At 43.7% G+C, this 15,601-nt stretch overlaps 1 protein-coding gene across 1 annotated transcript in view; it reads left to right on the top strand.

Annotated features, from left to right (window-relative positions):
• DENND4C (DENN domain containing 4C) overlaps window positions 1-15,601 on the top strand; it is a 1,285,018-nt gene that overhangs the window by 945,960 nt on the left and 323,457 nt on the right. The window contains exon 27 of the mRNA XM_078675962.1: window positions 9,560-9,669. Within this exon, the coding sequence (XP_078532088.1) occupies window positions 9,560-9,669 (110 nt within the window). The remainder of the gene's footprint in view (window positions 1-9,559; window positions 9,670-15,601) is intronic.

Genomic DNA, 15,601 nt, shown 5'->3' with positions numbered 1-15,601 from the left:
TAGTTTAATTTACTATTCCAACTCCAGTCCCCGTGGACACTAGGGAAGGTGTTGGATAGTAAATTAAAACTATTCCTTATCCTAGAGCGCCCCCCAGTGTAATGCGTTGTAATGGTTTTCGTTGTAATACATGCGTTGTAACAGCACTGCGTGGTAAAAGTTGCGTTGTAAAGGTTGCATACCCTCTTACCGCCCCCTGTCATTGCTCAATATAGATGCTTAACTGTACGCCAAAGTCCTGGCCAAGCGGCTCGCCCCATTGGTCCCGAGCCTAGCCAGTACGGAGCAGGCAAGGTTTGTCCCGGGCGGTAATCTAACTTACAACCTGCGCACTTTATTTGGCGTTCTTCAACACGTCAACCCAGAGGTCCAAGCCACTGCGGTATTCTTAGACGCTGAAAAAGCGTTCGATTCTGTTGAATGGCCATTCATGTGTGCTGTCCTAGAAAGAATGGGGGTGGGTGGTGTATTTTTAAAGTTAGTAACAGTATTGTATGTGTCTCCAACGGCCAGAATACGTATGGTCGATATGGTCACCAATCCAGTTCAACTTTCCAGAGGTACTAGACAAGGATGCCCAATGTCGCCCCTTCTCTATGCTATTGTTGCAGAATCTCTTTCATGTGCCCTTAGGGAATACTGTGGATTCCGCAGACTTTGATTTCCGGCTCATAATTTAATTGTGTCATCTTATGCGGATGACACGTTGCTTTATGTTAGGAACCCGGAGATCAATCTGTCCCCGGTGCTTAGAGAGGTGGTACACTTTGGTGAACTTTCAGACTTAAAAAACAACCGGAATAAGTCCATTATTTTACTGTTGACGTCCACCACAACCACCATTTAATTAGATTTCCCCTTGACATGGACCACTGAGCCGGTGCGCTACCAAGGGATACAAATCCATACTGACCCGCAGACTGTTTTCTGGGTAAACTATGGGAAGGCAGTAACTAAACTTGAGGAAGCTGTAGAAAGATGTAAATGTAAGTGTGTGGGACTTGTAAAGCGCACAGCTGCCCGTAAGCGTCCCGGCGCTGAAGACCGCTGGGGAACCCGTCCTGGCTTTCACTGTGAGATGGTCCCTTCTGGGTATCTCCAAGGTGAAACCAGGCATCCCCGGCGTCTGTGGGGGGCCGTTGTAGAGATGAGGCAAGCTTAATGCCCAGAGTTGCCGAGTGGGATCCCTGGTTAGAGTAGGCACCGAGGCGAGAATTATTGAGTCCGCTGACCCTTGGTCCACGACCCTGCCGCGTCGGGAATTGAACCCTGGTCCCGGGCCGTTCTCTGCGTCCGGGTCTGCCACCTCTAACCAGTGAGCCACACCACTCCACAAAGATGGATATGTTTACCTATCTTACTTTTGGGGCGGGTATCATTGATGAAAATGGTGATTTATTTCGAGGTTTTTATTCTTATTTTTAAACATTCCTATGGTGCTTTCGGCCCACTTCTTCAAAACTATCACCTATACTGAGCAGGTTGGCTGGGGCCGGAAAGCAGCCGAGAGTTCAGTGGAAGGTCCTCACACTACCCTACTATCTGGGAGGACTGGGAGTCCCAGATCTGGAATTCTTTTAGAGTCGCACAAAGCTTGCATGTATTTCATTGGCTGCATCAGACCCTATACCCACCGCACCTGCATATCGAAAAAGTGGCGGTTGCCTCTTCGGACCCCCCCTCTAGTCTTTTTCGACCTCCAGACCGTCGCACGGGTATTCTCGACTCCACAGGGCACGCGTGGTGCGACTTGGTATAAAGACAAGACTATAATATACTGTAATCCTCCTTAGTGCAACTGAAATGGTGCGCTTGACTCCCTCTATGCAGAGTTTGCGCTGTGCGCAGGGCGATGCAAGCTCTGAATGTCACTGTAGTGGGCAACCTTATTCAGGAAGGGAAGGCGCGCACATTGGCCGAGATGGTACCTGTGGGAGCTGCTCCTACCCCACTGGTGCAATTTCAGTTTTATAGGATTAGACGTGCCATGCGTGAGATGCTGGGTGATGGTATGTTGGAGCCCCCAGAGTTAACCCCACCTACACTTATCCTGCAAGCAGAATCGCCTGTTAAGCTAGTGTCTAGGTGTAATGGTGCCGTGCAAGCCCACCGTAAGAACTACTACACCAAGTCCAGACTTGAGTGGCAAAGGAACGCGGGCATTAATATTGACGATGACACTGGAGATATAGCTGTGAAGCGACTCGTCGAGTATCTCTAAATGGCTGACACCGCCTAATCCACTTTAAATATTTGCAAAGAGTTTACTATACTCCTGAGCGGTTGTTTCGTTAAGGGTTGCATAAGACAGCTGAGTGCGAGAGATGTAGGGGGAGTCCTGCGGACTTTTTGCATGTTGCCTAGGATGCCCAAATATTGCCAAGTACTGGGACAAAGTATTTCAGGCCCTGAGTGATATCACCGAAATACCCATACTCCCTGACCCACTCATTGCTTTGCTGGGGTACACGAAGTAACTTAAGGGAATCCGTCGATTAAATCAGATTGGCAATGCACCTGGCACGAGGTTCCCCCGTGCACGCTCCCCCACCCTCCCCCGCCCCAAAGATACAGGAATGGTCAAGCGATATGTTGTACTGTAGCACGCAGTCCGAACTGTATAGTGAGCTGCCCCCCTCCCCTCCCCGTAGCCGACCCAAAAATGTTGGGGGCCTTTATCAAACATGTCTTGCGGAGCGGGTTGCTCTGAACACAGGTTCACTTCCTGATGCATTGGATAACCCAGAGTAGATGTTAAATATGTTAGCCAAAGTGGCGCAGGTCGCACTGACCACACTGACCACACTGAGACTTGTGTAGCATCATAAGAGACAACTAACTGTATATCGAATGCTTTCGCTGTAGCTGTTTGGTTTTCCTAAAAAATGGTTTGCGCCAATCATTTTATTTCTATTGTATAACACTCATGCGAAAGCTCCAGTGATGTATACTTTGTAATGGGTTATTGATTACTGCCTAAATTGTTACAGCGTGAGCCCTTTCCTGTTCATAATCTGCAACCTAATAAAAATAACAATAAAAAAACAAAAACAATATGTGTAGAAACTATTATAAAGACAAAAAGAACAGTAGCTGCAGTGTTTACGACTAGGGCCTTAACGGTCATCGGACGTTTCCCATGGAGGCTAGAAGGGGCGGGGGCTGGTTTCGCAGAGATGGGGGACGGTTTGGTTACTGAGCGCCAACTTTGCAGTGATGCTGCAATATCTGCCCACAGTAACAAAAGCAGCAGTTCTTCACACTAGCACACACAAAGCCTGACAAAGTTGCCAGGGCTGCTTTGGGTTCCCTATCCGGCCCTGTTTATGACTAAAGTACACAGCAAAACATATTGCAACATGATGCCTGTTTAACTTTATATCAACCCCACCCTCCTTTCTGTGACTTACTAAGCTCAAATCAGCACCAAAAGACAACCTGATTTGAGTTTCAAAAAAGGTTCACTCACCTATCTGCTTTGAACAATGAAGCTACTGGTAAATAGAGAAGTATACTGTACTATTATCATCTGCGCTGATAGAAACACTGATAAGTCCCTAGCAAGTGAAGGGTGAATTTGCATCCTGTTAACCTCCAGCAAATGTAGGTGAAGTGATTCTACATGGTTTGTCTCATCTCAGTCTGCTGGCACAAAGTTCCTCTCTAGCCCTTCACACTCTTATATATTATTATCTGGATAATTGTTGACGTTTTCAAAATAAATCATTAGCAGAAACAGGGCTGATGCCTTTTTACTTGTTTTCATTCTGTGAAACGGTACTCATTGAAATATAATAATAAACGAGAACTAACATTATCAGCTTCCATGATATTTTGTTCTCAACTCAGTAAAAATCATTTTAAAACAGAGAACACAGTTCAGATGCAGTGAAAAGTGGTATTAATTAAATATGCATTTTATATTTGTCATTTATACTTAAAACGATTAATATATGTAATCTGAAAAGGGGATACATAGAAAGGAATAACAACGCTAAGAGGTTATGTGCTGTTCGCTGTTTTAAATTCATCCCTATATTTTTGGAAGTGTCTTAAGCTAACTAGACACACTCATTTAGTTGTGATATTTAAATGGCATTTGAAGGCACCTCCGGCTGTGCGGAAGACTAAGAGGGGTATTTCTTTGATTGTAAGTTGACCCTGGGTATCCCACGTAGGTGAGTGGTGTTCTTTAACGTCTCGATTGCCCTTCTACTGCCCTAGCTGCTGGCTGCTCCTGGAGGCGCACAATGGTGTGATAGGTTTGAGTTGGCAACTTGGATAACTGCACAGAGCACCGCTGAAAGGAGACTGTCGCTGATTGTGAAGTGTAGCACTAAGGGATCCACCGAGACTGGCAATCAAGTAGCGCTATTCACCCGCTATTTGATCAAGGATCGGAACGCATGGCTGCCTGTAGCTATAGGGGGAGGAATCCAAAAAAAACAAGGATGATCATACTGGAAGTGCATCAGTGGAGGAAGGCAAGTCTGGGCCGGCTCCTAGTTAGACTACTGCCTCTGGGGAGCAGGTGCCCACAGATGAACTTGATGTTATTTTGGCGGCCATAAGCCCAACCGAAAGTTTGCTGGAAAGCAAATAGACTCCCAAGGTTCTGGATGTGGGCCTCTGAAAGACGACCAGAAGAGGATGTTGAAGCTAGTGTCAAAATTCGAAACAGCAGTGACGGAGCTCTCTCCAGCAGTGGTAGATTCGAAACCGCAACTGATTGCTGATTGCTGTGTCATAGTGGGCCCAAATGTTGGAATCTAGGGTGTAAAACCAAGATTCCTGAACTAGGCGCAACAATTTAAGTGTAATTGGCCTACTTAAATAATTGAAGGGAATTCAGTGGTGTCTTTTTTCAGAGTACTGGCTACAGGAGAAAGTGGTGCAGGAGGACCTTCGCACTTAAACGAACACACAGAGTACCTGTGTGACCCCCCTAGGCCCAGGGTCAGCCATGGCCTGTGGTAGAGATTACTAAAAAAATTTGACAGAGGCTACCTCTTGCAGCACGCCAGGACAGCTGGACCATTTGCAGTAGGCAATGCAATGGTTCGGAATGCTCAGTGTTATTCCAGTCCTCCATAGCACCTGCTGGTGAGACTTATAAAAGAAACGCCAGAGGTGCAAACATCGTTTTGATTATTGCTGGTTTGGACAGGTTGCCTGCATCACAGTCCTGGGAGTGGGAAGTTGGGAAAATTTGCATTTGTTGCCTCTGTTAATAAGTTGTTGAATGTTGCATGTTTTATTGGAATGGGGAGCTGGACAATGGTGTGGCGCATTTTGTTGTGGGTACTTCACTGGGGCTTATGGGTGTTTTTTGAATGATGCCTGCAATGATGCAGTCGCTGAGACACATGTAGTCATTTATGTGGAATGTGTGGGGTCTCAACTCTCCCAGTGAGTGTTTTAATGTAGCAGAATACTTTAAGAGATATAGATGTACCTCACACAAACTGAGGGGAAAGTATTGCAAAAGAGATGATAGGGTCTTATGTATTATACCACCTATTCAGTGTATTCCCATGGGATGTTGATCTAAGTGAGGCAGGGTATGTCTTTCCAACCTCCGTCAAGCTTAATTGACCCGAATGGGGGAGTATGTGTGGTGATGGGTAGGCTGGAGAGCGAAGATGTTGCCTTGATCAATGTATGTGGTCGACTGTGAATCAGTTGGAATTTTTTTTAGCTAGGGTGTCAACTCCTCGGACCGCAGCACTGGGTTCCCACAAGGGATTGCAATTGCATAGCGGATGAGGTCTCACCCTCCACTTCCCGTACCTGGAGTGCCCAGGCTGGCTAAAGCTTTTGGCAAGTGGATGCATTGTAGGACATTGTGGGTAGTTGGAGAACCCACAAGCCCAGGGGGTAGGAATACTCCTATTATTCAGGCTTGCATGATCTCCAAGTCTGGTTGAATAAATTCCTCTGTTGCCCACTAATGCAGGTAAAGGTCATGCAGCTTGAGTATCTGGCCAGCACTTACTCAGACCACAGTCCATCGCTCATTAGAGTGCATTGGGACCGCCCCCCCTCTCCCACCGGGGGTACTCATACCAACCTAGAGGTTTACCATAGTGTTACTTGAGAATTATGTTTTTAGAAACTCTCTGGAGGAGGTGATTGCTGATTACTTCCCCGAAAATACAAGCAGGACATTCTCCAGGGTAATTGAACCCTGGGCTAAGACGGTGACAAGGGGGCACTGCATAGCTCCAGCATCAGGGTGAAAGCACAGCTTCATGCTTGTAACAGTACGCAAGAGCAGTTGTTAAATGCAATTGAGAGGGAGGTGGCAAGGAGCCCCAAGTCCTGGGAGGTCCTAGCGGTGGAAAGGCAAAAGCTCATGTCGCTAGTGAATAGACTGAGGGGGTATGACTACAGGGCCTATATTGCGAAGGTCCATGCTGAGCACAATAAAGCCGTGAGGATGTTGGCCCGGCTGGTTAGTCGGAAAAGCACGGGTACTTATTTACTGTGCACTTTAACATGAAGGGGGATCAAGCACTGTATACCTTAACTGAGAGAAATGATGCATTTAGGAGTTATTAGAATGGCCCATATGCAGCCAGGGATGAAAATAGCGCACAGGACCTAGACAATTTTCTTGAAAGCCTTGCTCCTCAGAATATCACAGGAGGTGATGGCCTTGGAAGCTGAAATACAGTGCCAGAGTTGAAGGCAGCCAGAAAGGAATCGGGCATAGGAAAGGTACCCGGCACGGATCGGTTACCAATCAAATTTTATGGGGCTTATATGGGCATTCTGGCTCCCAAATTGGTTGAAGTCTTCAGTGAGTCAAGGGATGTAGGATCCTTACAGCAAACACTGAGGAAGGCAGACATTGTTTCCCTCCTTAAAAAAAAAAGATAAAGATCCTGCATGGTTTCCCTCTTAAATTATTTTCAGTGCTAAGTGTTGACTATCAGATTTTAAGTGAATTTGCAGCTCCCAGCGGCGACCAACATTATTCACGCCAACCAAAACGGTTATATTCTGGAACATAGCACCATCCCCAATATCAGTAGACTAACGCACACACTCAGCAACCCTCCCCCTTCTGATTCATCGGCCTTGGTGCTATCTATCAACATACAAAAGGCCTTTGAGTCTCTTAAATGGGACTTCCTATATGTGGCAATGCAGGGCATGGAGCTGGGACACGACTTCATGAGATTAACCAAATTATTGTACACTGATCTTCTGGAAGGATTTAGAATGGGCCCTATAATATCGGAGTCCTGTACCATGAGCAGCGGCACACGGCAAGGGGCCCTCTTTCCCCTGTAATATTTGCTGTGGCAGTAGAGCTGGCCAAAACAATTCGACAGAGCTAGTGCCAGCCGAAGATTCAGATTGACTGGTACTCCTGTTCATATCATGTTGAGGGTGATGTGCTGCATGGCGAGCAGGCGAACTTGAGTGGGTAGCAGTTGAGGCCCTGAAGGATTTCGGTGGACTCGCTGGTTTGAGGGTAAACTAGGCTGAATCCAATGAGCTCTCCGTAAAGAGGCCAATGGGCTTGAATAGGCCAGCTGCACTTGACGCTGTCATAAAGTGGGAATCTAACGTATTAAAATAACTAGGTGTAAGGGTCTATAGATCTCACACTGCCTGCTGGTGGGAAATGTTATGACGTTGCTGGCCGTCCTTAAAGCTGTCAATCGCTTTCTGTAACACATTGACAATGTCGGTCTTAGGGAAGATAGCCCCGTCAAAGATGTTCATACTGCAGAAACGATTTTCTTTTCTGTTCTCCCCATATAGATTCCTAGATCACTGTTGCCGGCTGAGATGGACTGTATGTTGACCCTACTTTGGGTCACGAAAAAGTGCGAGATAGCACTATCAAAATTGAGGCTCTTGAAAGAAGAGGGCGGTTTAACCTCCCTGGATTTTCAGCTTCATTGCTTAGCTGCATAGCTGCAGTGACCATGTAGAAGACGTGCAGCTTATTGGAAGTGGGCAGCCTTGAACTATACCGTTGTCCCCCATAGGGCCCAACTGGCGTAACTGTTGCTGGACCCCTTTTGGAAATCACTTGCTAAGGATAAAGCAATTTTAATCCAGGAAATGTAGTTTGCCTGGTCGTGTGCATTGCAGAGAACACACACGCAGGCCTTACTCCAAAGAAATACCCTAAACGTCACTAATGGTTTGCCTCCATCAGGGGAACTGGAGGGGACTGCATGAGTGGACTCGAAGGGTCTCACATTAGTGGGCAGTCTATTTGCAGGGGGCACTGATACAGACTTCCAAGAACTCTGTGAGGAATACAACTTACTACAGCGGCTTTGGGGCTGATGAGGAGGTGGTGGAGTAAGGCTGCAGAAGAACCCCCTAAAACTGAGTGTATGCAGTACATTTACCTCATTAATAGCAGGACTAGAGCGATTACATTCCTATAATACCACTCGCTTTTGAGAAGCATGGGGGAGATTTATTGGAAGTGAACAGAAAATGGACGGAGCATATGGGGTAGCAAATTAACGATTCCGATTGGTTCTGTCTCAAACTGCACCTAAAAGTTTCCAGAAATGCACAGTTCAGACTGTTCCTGAGCAACCACTTGTACCGCGTATACATAACCCCCAAGTGAATCAATCATATGTTCCTTGATACAAACGCAGGGTGCCCCAGGTGTGCTGATGTTGAGTCAGACTTTTACCACAGGGTCTGGTTTCCCACTGCTCAGAGAGTTTTTAGAGACTGCTTCAGATTGTCAACAGAGCTACAGGGCGTGACATCCCCTCAAAAATGTTTGTGTTCCTTTCAGGCCACTTCCCTAGCAGCAAGGCCAACCTGGTGACAGGCAGATTTATAGATCTCACACTTGCTAGCTAGGCACCATGTAGCCAAAAATTGGAAGGGCTTATTCGCTAATGTGGAAGAGGGAAATCACTACTCGAGCTGTATCTGAGAGTGTGAACCTTAGGAAAGAAAAGAAAATTGTATTGTGCCGTGCTGCCATTGGACAAGCTTGGGGTGCAATTTATTTATTTGAAGAGTTTTATATAGCGCCGGCTAGACCCAGAGGTATCAGAGCGCTTTACAATTATAGTCTTGCTCAAATTTCGCTAGCAGTGGCCAAATGTAAAAGGCGCAGAAAGCTGGAGTAGATTCGGCGTGATCAGGATTGGGTGAAAAGACACGCAATTATGCAGTGGTGATGGCCTCCCCTTGCCCGTACATGCCGGTCCCACCATAAATCTTTACAGATATATTAGTGCTTCATAGGTCGAGTATGCTGTATGCTTGGTTCCACACACAGCAGTTGTTTGGTTAAGGAATGGTCACAGGAGTGGGAAAGCAGGTGGCATATCTAGGGTGATATGTCTAAGTTTGAAGATTCAGTGCAAACTTCTGTTGACCCCCACTTAATTTACACAGAACAGTTGCCTGACATAATTGTATTACTTGAAGTGATGTGTAAGTTATGTGTAATAGGGCAATTACATGGAGATAATGCCTGCTGTACTGTGACGTATTCACATGACAAACCATGTCCGCAATGTGCACAAAATTGTTGACATATGTGCTTTTAATACAGATGAAGCAGCTTTACCAAGAGGGATGAAAGGTGTGGAATCTGAAAAATCAGAGCCTAATTCCTCTCCCCACACCAGCTTGTCCAGTATCTTTCAGAACTGTGCCATGGAGGTAAGAACATAGTGGATCTCCTTGCTAATGTTATGATAGTGTCTGTGGTACTTAAACAGTTTACTAGTTGGTGGTTATTTTGTACATTTATATGTGTATTCAGCATCAAATTTCTTAATTAAAATGTCTTGTGGTAAACATTTTCTATAAATGAGTCCAGTGGTTGGGAAAGTTACCTAATATGGCTAACAAGAATAATTTGTATTTTTATAATTTGGCTTTGAGGATCATCAGTATGCAGCTACAAGAATGTGAAACAGTGCAACATTTTAATGTAATACACATGTTTACAGAACTACGTCAGACTGGGAAGACTGTTACTTATCAGGTTAACATTCAGGGGGGCATCGCATTGCCCCGTGAGAAACCTTATTTACCAGCGCACACAGCTAGAATTTTGATGTGGCACCTAACTGGGATACTACATACTTTCACAAGATATTAAGCCCTGATGAAGTTCCGTTTATGGAACGAAATGCATTGGCTGGACTATGTATGTGAAACAAGAAATGTTGATGGGAAAATAAAGAATTTGTCAAAATATACATGAATGGACTTCTTTTCCTGGTGCACCTCCATATGCTTTTATAATACACTAATAATAAAATCCCCGCTCAGCATTTTCTTAAACTAGACAAGGGTGGCATTTTTACGTGACCAGCAGGGAGGCTTTCAACAAAAGGTGAATGGCACGGTTGTGAGTTAAGGTGTATGTTGGAGAGGAAGAGATATCAAACATTAGGACTAAGTGAAATAAGATATCAAATGGTGATCCGATTTTAGTCAATCACGTAAATATGTGAAGTAAAAATAGAGCTAAATGGCTGGATTTCGAACAGTCAAGGATTTATAAAGCGTGGCAAATCACCCACGAAGGTCCTATGGCGCTGTAACTTTTTTTTTTTAAATGGCCGAAAAACAAGGAGAAATCAATGAAATACGAGGGAAAAGCAAAAACGGGGGGAAAGCAAGGATAAAGCAGTGAAAACGAGGTATAAAACAAGGAGAAGGCACTCAAAAAATGAGTAGAAAAAACAAGGAGAAAGCAATGAAAACGAGGAGAAAGCACTCAAAGCAGGGGAAAAAGCAAGGAGAAAACAGTGTAAACAAGGGAAAAGCAAGAAGAAAGCACCCAAAAATGAAGGAAAAGCAACGGAAAACAGTGAAAAGCAAAGAGAAGGCACTCAAAAAGCAAGGAAGAGGCAACGGAGGAACAAAATGAGAAAGCAATGAAAACGAAGGGAAAGACAGGAGAAGGCACTAAAAAAACAGGGAGCAGCAAGAAGAAAGCAGGCGCAAGAGCAATGCAACAGAATGGGAGAGCTGGCACTGGGGCCTGTTAAACGGGGTTGTGCTGCGGCCCCCATTAAGTAGGTCCTGGGAGGAGGAAGGGGTGCAGGGAGGCAGTAGGCGGGGCTAGGTGGGAGAAAGAAGGCAGGCAGGAGTGGCAAAAAAACAAGAAAAAAGAAAATGAGGGAAAGCAAGGAGAAGGCACTCAAAAAGGGTGGAAATTAAGGAGAAAGCAATGAAAACGAAGGGAAAGCAATGAGCAGGCACTCAAAAAATGGAAAAAAGCCAGGACAAAGCGGTGAAAAATGAGGGAAAGCAAGGAGAAGGCACTAAAAAACGGCAGAAAAAGCAAGGCGTAAGAAGTTATACAAGGGAAAAGCAACGGGGGGGAGAGAAAGCCATGAAAATGAAGGGAAAGCAAGGAGAAGGCACTCAAAAAATGGGGGAGAGCAAGGGGGAAAGCAGTGAAAACAAGGGCAAAGCAAGGAGAAGGCTCTCCGAAAACAGGGGGAAAAGCACCTAGAAAGCAGTGAAAATGTGGGAAAAGCTCCGAGAAGACAAGAGCGATGCAGCAGCACAAGGAGAGCAAGACCTGGCTCCGCGCTGTGGCCTCAATTAAGTAGGTCCTATCACGAGGAAGGGTACTGGGATGCGAAGGGCGAGAAAAAGGCGGCAGGCAGGAGCGGCAATATGAGAAAAATGAGGAGAAAGCAAAGAAAATGAGGGGAAAGCAAGGAAAAGGTACTCAAAAAATTAGAAAAAGCCGGGGCTCCAGACAAGGGTGCCCCTGCTCTCTCCTGTTATTTGCAATCTAGATCGATCCATTAATTAGATTAATACAAGAGAGCCTGGCAATATTATCAGTCTATGCTCGAGGCGGAGAGGTGAAAATCTTAGGCTATGCTGACGATTTAGCTATAGTCACGTCGGCACCACAGCAGGCTTTGGAGGAGTTAGGCGCGTTAACATCCTGATTTGGCAAAGTCTCCGGCTATCATATGAATGATAGTAAAACCCAAATAGTTATCAGTGAAAAAGTGGACCTCGTTGACCAACGGATTGTAGCAAATGCAAGGTACTAAGGGGTCGAGATAAGCTCCATCCCTACTGATATAGTAGATTTAAATCTAGCGCCTTTATTAGCTAAAATGATATCTGATACCAAGAGGGTGAGTAATCTTTATCTGATGCTTATGGGTAGGAGTAATGTTACTAAAGTTATTTTTTTGGCCAAGATATTTTATTATTTTTGAGCCATCCCCCTGGAATTTAATAAGCAATGGTTTCGGAAATTTGATCAGGCCGTCTCGTGGTTTCTATGGGCGGGGCAGCGCCCAAGACGGGCATTAAGGTTTATGACGCTACCTAGAGATCCGTGGGACTGGTCTGGCCCCAATTTCCAAACTTATTATTGGGCCACCACCTTGAAGTATTCTGGCGAGTTGATAAATGGATACAATCCGGACAATTCTGAAATCTCTATCTTCCAACTCATCTGCGGGGTAGAAGCCAGGGGCCTTTTACTGCGGCAGATTGACTTTGCATATTATAAGAGGGTCAAGTTTAAGGTTTTGATAGGAGTCTATAAAGTCTGGACCGCAGTTAGGAAAAGGTTTCGAATTGCCCGGTTGCATAGGTTTTCCCCTCTAGCCAAATATAATGCTATATGCTCGGAAATCTTTAATGATGCTTAGAAGATAGGGGGGATAGAGATATATACTGTATAGGGTATCTTTTTTCTGGTGATAATTTACTCTCCTTTGAGGCTCTCAAACATAGATTTGGCATAGGGAATAAGGATTTCTTTAAATTCCTACAAATTCATGATTTTTTTGAGAAAAAATGCCAGAACAGGAAACAAATCCCTCTTTTTGATTTGCATAAAGTTAATCCACCGCAAACCGCTGCCATCTACAAAGCTATTAAGGAAAAAATGGTGGATGATCTTTCTAAGCATTTCGATAGATGGCAAACAGTGATACAGGCTGGGCAGAGGGATTGTGAGGACTCTTTGTTGTTTAGTCAAACAACTTGCATATCTGCAGATTTGCAAGTACAGTGTTTTAAGACCTGGTGTAATTTGTATGTGACTCCCGCTCGTATACATAGATAGGGGGGTACTACCCGGATACATTGCCCTCGCTGTGGGGTGGTGGCCGCGGATAGTACACATATGTTTGCTACATGCCCGGGCCTCTCCGAGTTATTATTGAAAATTGAACAAAGGCTGGGGGCTATATTGGGCTATATGGTGATACTTACTCCGCAGGCCATAAAGCTGGGAATACCTAACCAAGCTATGGATGAAAATGATAGAAAATTTGTGTTTATTGTTATGGCGGTATATCGTCTGTTTAGCTACGGTATCGCTTGATGCAGTTCCGCCGTCCGAATATGTTTGGTTTAATAAACTTCTATCAATATATAATTGGGAGATAGCGGTCGTGAGGAGGAAGGGAAGACGGGCAAGAGAGAAAGGAGAGAAGCTCTGGCTGCCTCTGACTAACTGGCTTAATACTGTGTCTTGAAATACTTCTGTTGTTTGATATATGTGTATATATGTGTATATATATATGTGTATGTGTGTGTGTATATATATATATATATATATATATCTGTATTATATATATATATATATATATATATATATATATATATTTTTTTTATATATATATATATATATATATATATATATATATATATATATATTTATTTATTTATTTTTCCTCTCTTTATAATTCCTTTCTCTTGGGTTTTCAGAATTTGGTTCTATTGACAGAGGGATCCACCTGGGTGGGGGGTTGAAGGGGGTAAAGAAACATTGGAAAAAATAACGGGGTATCAGCCACAGCTTTTTTCTGTTTGTTGTTTATGGAATTATGCTTGTTTTCTTTTCTGTGTTCTGACACCTCAATAAAATAAATTTTATTAAAAAATGAGAAAAAGCAAGGAGAAAACAGTGAAAACGAGGGAAGAGCAAGGAGAAGGTACTCAAAAAATGGGGGAAAGGAAAAGCAATAGAAAGTAAAAACAAGGGAAAAGCAAGGAGAAGGCACTTATAAAACAGGAGTAAAAGCAAGGAGATTGCAGTGAAAATGAGGGAAAAGCAATGGGAAAATAAACAAGGGTAAAGTTATCAAAACGAAGGAAAAGCAAGGAGTAGACACTCAAAAAACAAGGCTTTAATAGGGCTGTCCCTGAATTTCTTTAAGTAATTGGGAGAAAATGTGAGTGAGACACACAATTTTTAATCTGGAGTAGGATTTGCCCATGTAATGCAGTGCATGTTTTGCAGACAATAATTTATCAGGCCTATAACAAGTCTTGTTGTTTCCCTTTTGAAGAACGGTGTGCAGTTTCTTTTGGACTCCTGCGCACAAACCTTTAACATGCTGCATGCTAGAATTAGGTTGTGAGCCCTTGATGAAGGCCTCTCAGGTGGGTGGGTGAATGAGTGGCTGTATCTGCTGGCTTAACTAAAAAGTGAAGAATTTCAAGTTGGCCCTTGCTATAAATGATTTCCTCACAGTTTTCGACCACGAATTTATGGCTGAAGGCAAGTTTTATAAACAGATTTTTGGGTCCTTCTATATACTCGGTCTTGAAAACCAGCTTGCGTTATCCAGTTTTTGAGTAATCTCACTTAATAAATCTACACAACTTTGGGCATCATATAAGTGTGTAGAGTGAAGCTGTGGATAAAATATCGTAGAAGTTTTCTACAAAAATTGAAATTGGATGGGATATATATGGGAGCTTTGAGGGAGGTCTCATGGGGTAGTAGTATGTAGATGCTCGCATTACCAAAGTCCATATTAAGGAAAGCATCGAAAATGATGTGAGGAATGTGTTAATGATAACGTTTGGAATGTGTATCATTCCAAAATTTTAAAACCTTCTCATTGGCTTTGGGAATAATAATTTTAGTCGTTATGTATTTGCTTGAAGTGCAAGTCAAGGGAAATTTGCTATGAATAATTGACATTGTTTTCCATTGTAATGTCGGAATAGATTCACTGTTGCGAAAATCCTCAAAGCATATCCACATAGAGAGATTTTTTTAGACAGCTGCTTAAACATTTGTCTCTAGATACCCGTTCCAAAGTTGTACAGTTTAAGCAGTGCTTCACAATGGGGATTTTCCGAGCTTTAGTACAAGATTAGGAGGCTAGTATCATATGCACAGCTTGCATCAGCGTTTACTCCGTTTCCATCCCTTCTCTTGTCTTCTGATTTTAAATATGAAACTGGAGCAGTTCACTGAAAGTTTTTTTTTTCTTCTTTTAAATCTAGTACTCTCTAAATGCTTCCATGTTGTCCTCGACGGGTGTTGTTCATAGCAGTGAGGGAATGTGCTAGAATGTAGCCACTGGGTAGTGTTAGAGTACATACATGTTCATTACGTAGGTTGTTCGATATTTTGTTCCAATAAATGGTTTCTCATCTTGTCAAAGGCATTCCCTACTGTTTGACAGTTGCATGGAGCGGAGCTGATGTGTTTGCTCGAAAGTTAAAAAAAATATGTGCATCATTTATCAGTTATTTGCTCTAGAATTACCCATTTAATTTAATGTTACCCTATTTACAATCTTTAATATATTTGAATTGTCACAAATCATAAATCAAGCTATCTCATGTAGAA

The sequence above is a fragment of the Lissotriton helveticus genome, chromosome 2_1 (genome assembly GCF_964261635.1).
Source record: "Lissotriton helveticus chromosome 2_1, aLisHel1.1, whole genome shotgun sequence".
Lineage (NCBI taxonomy): Eukaryota > Metazoa > Chordata > Amphibia > Caudata > Salamandridae > Lissotriton > Lissotriton helveticus.
This window is presented reverse-complemented; position numbering and strand designations above follow the sequence as displayed.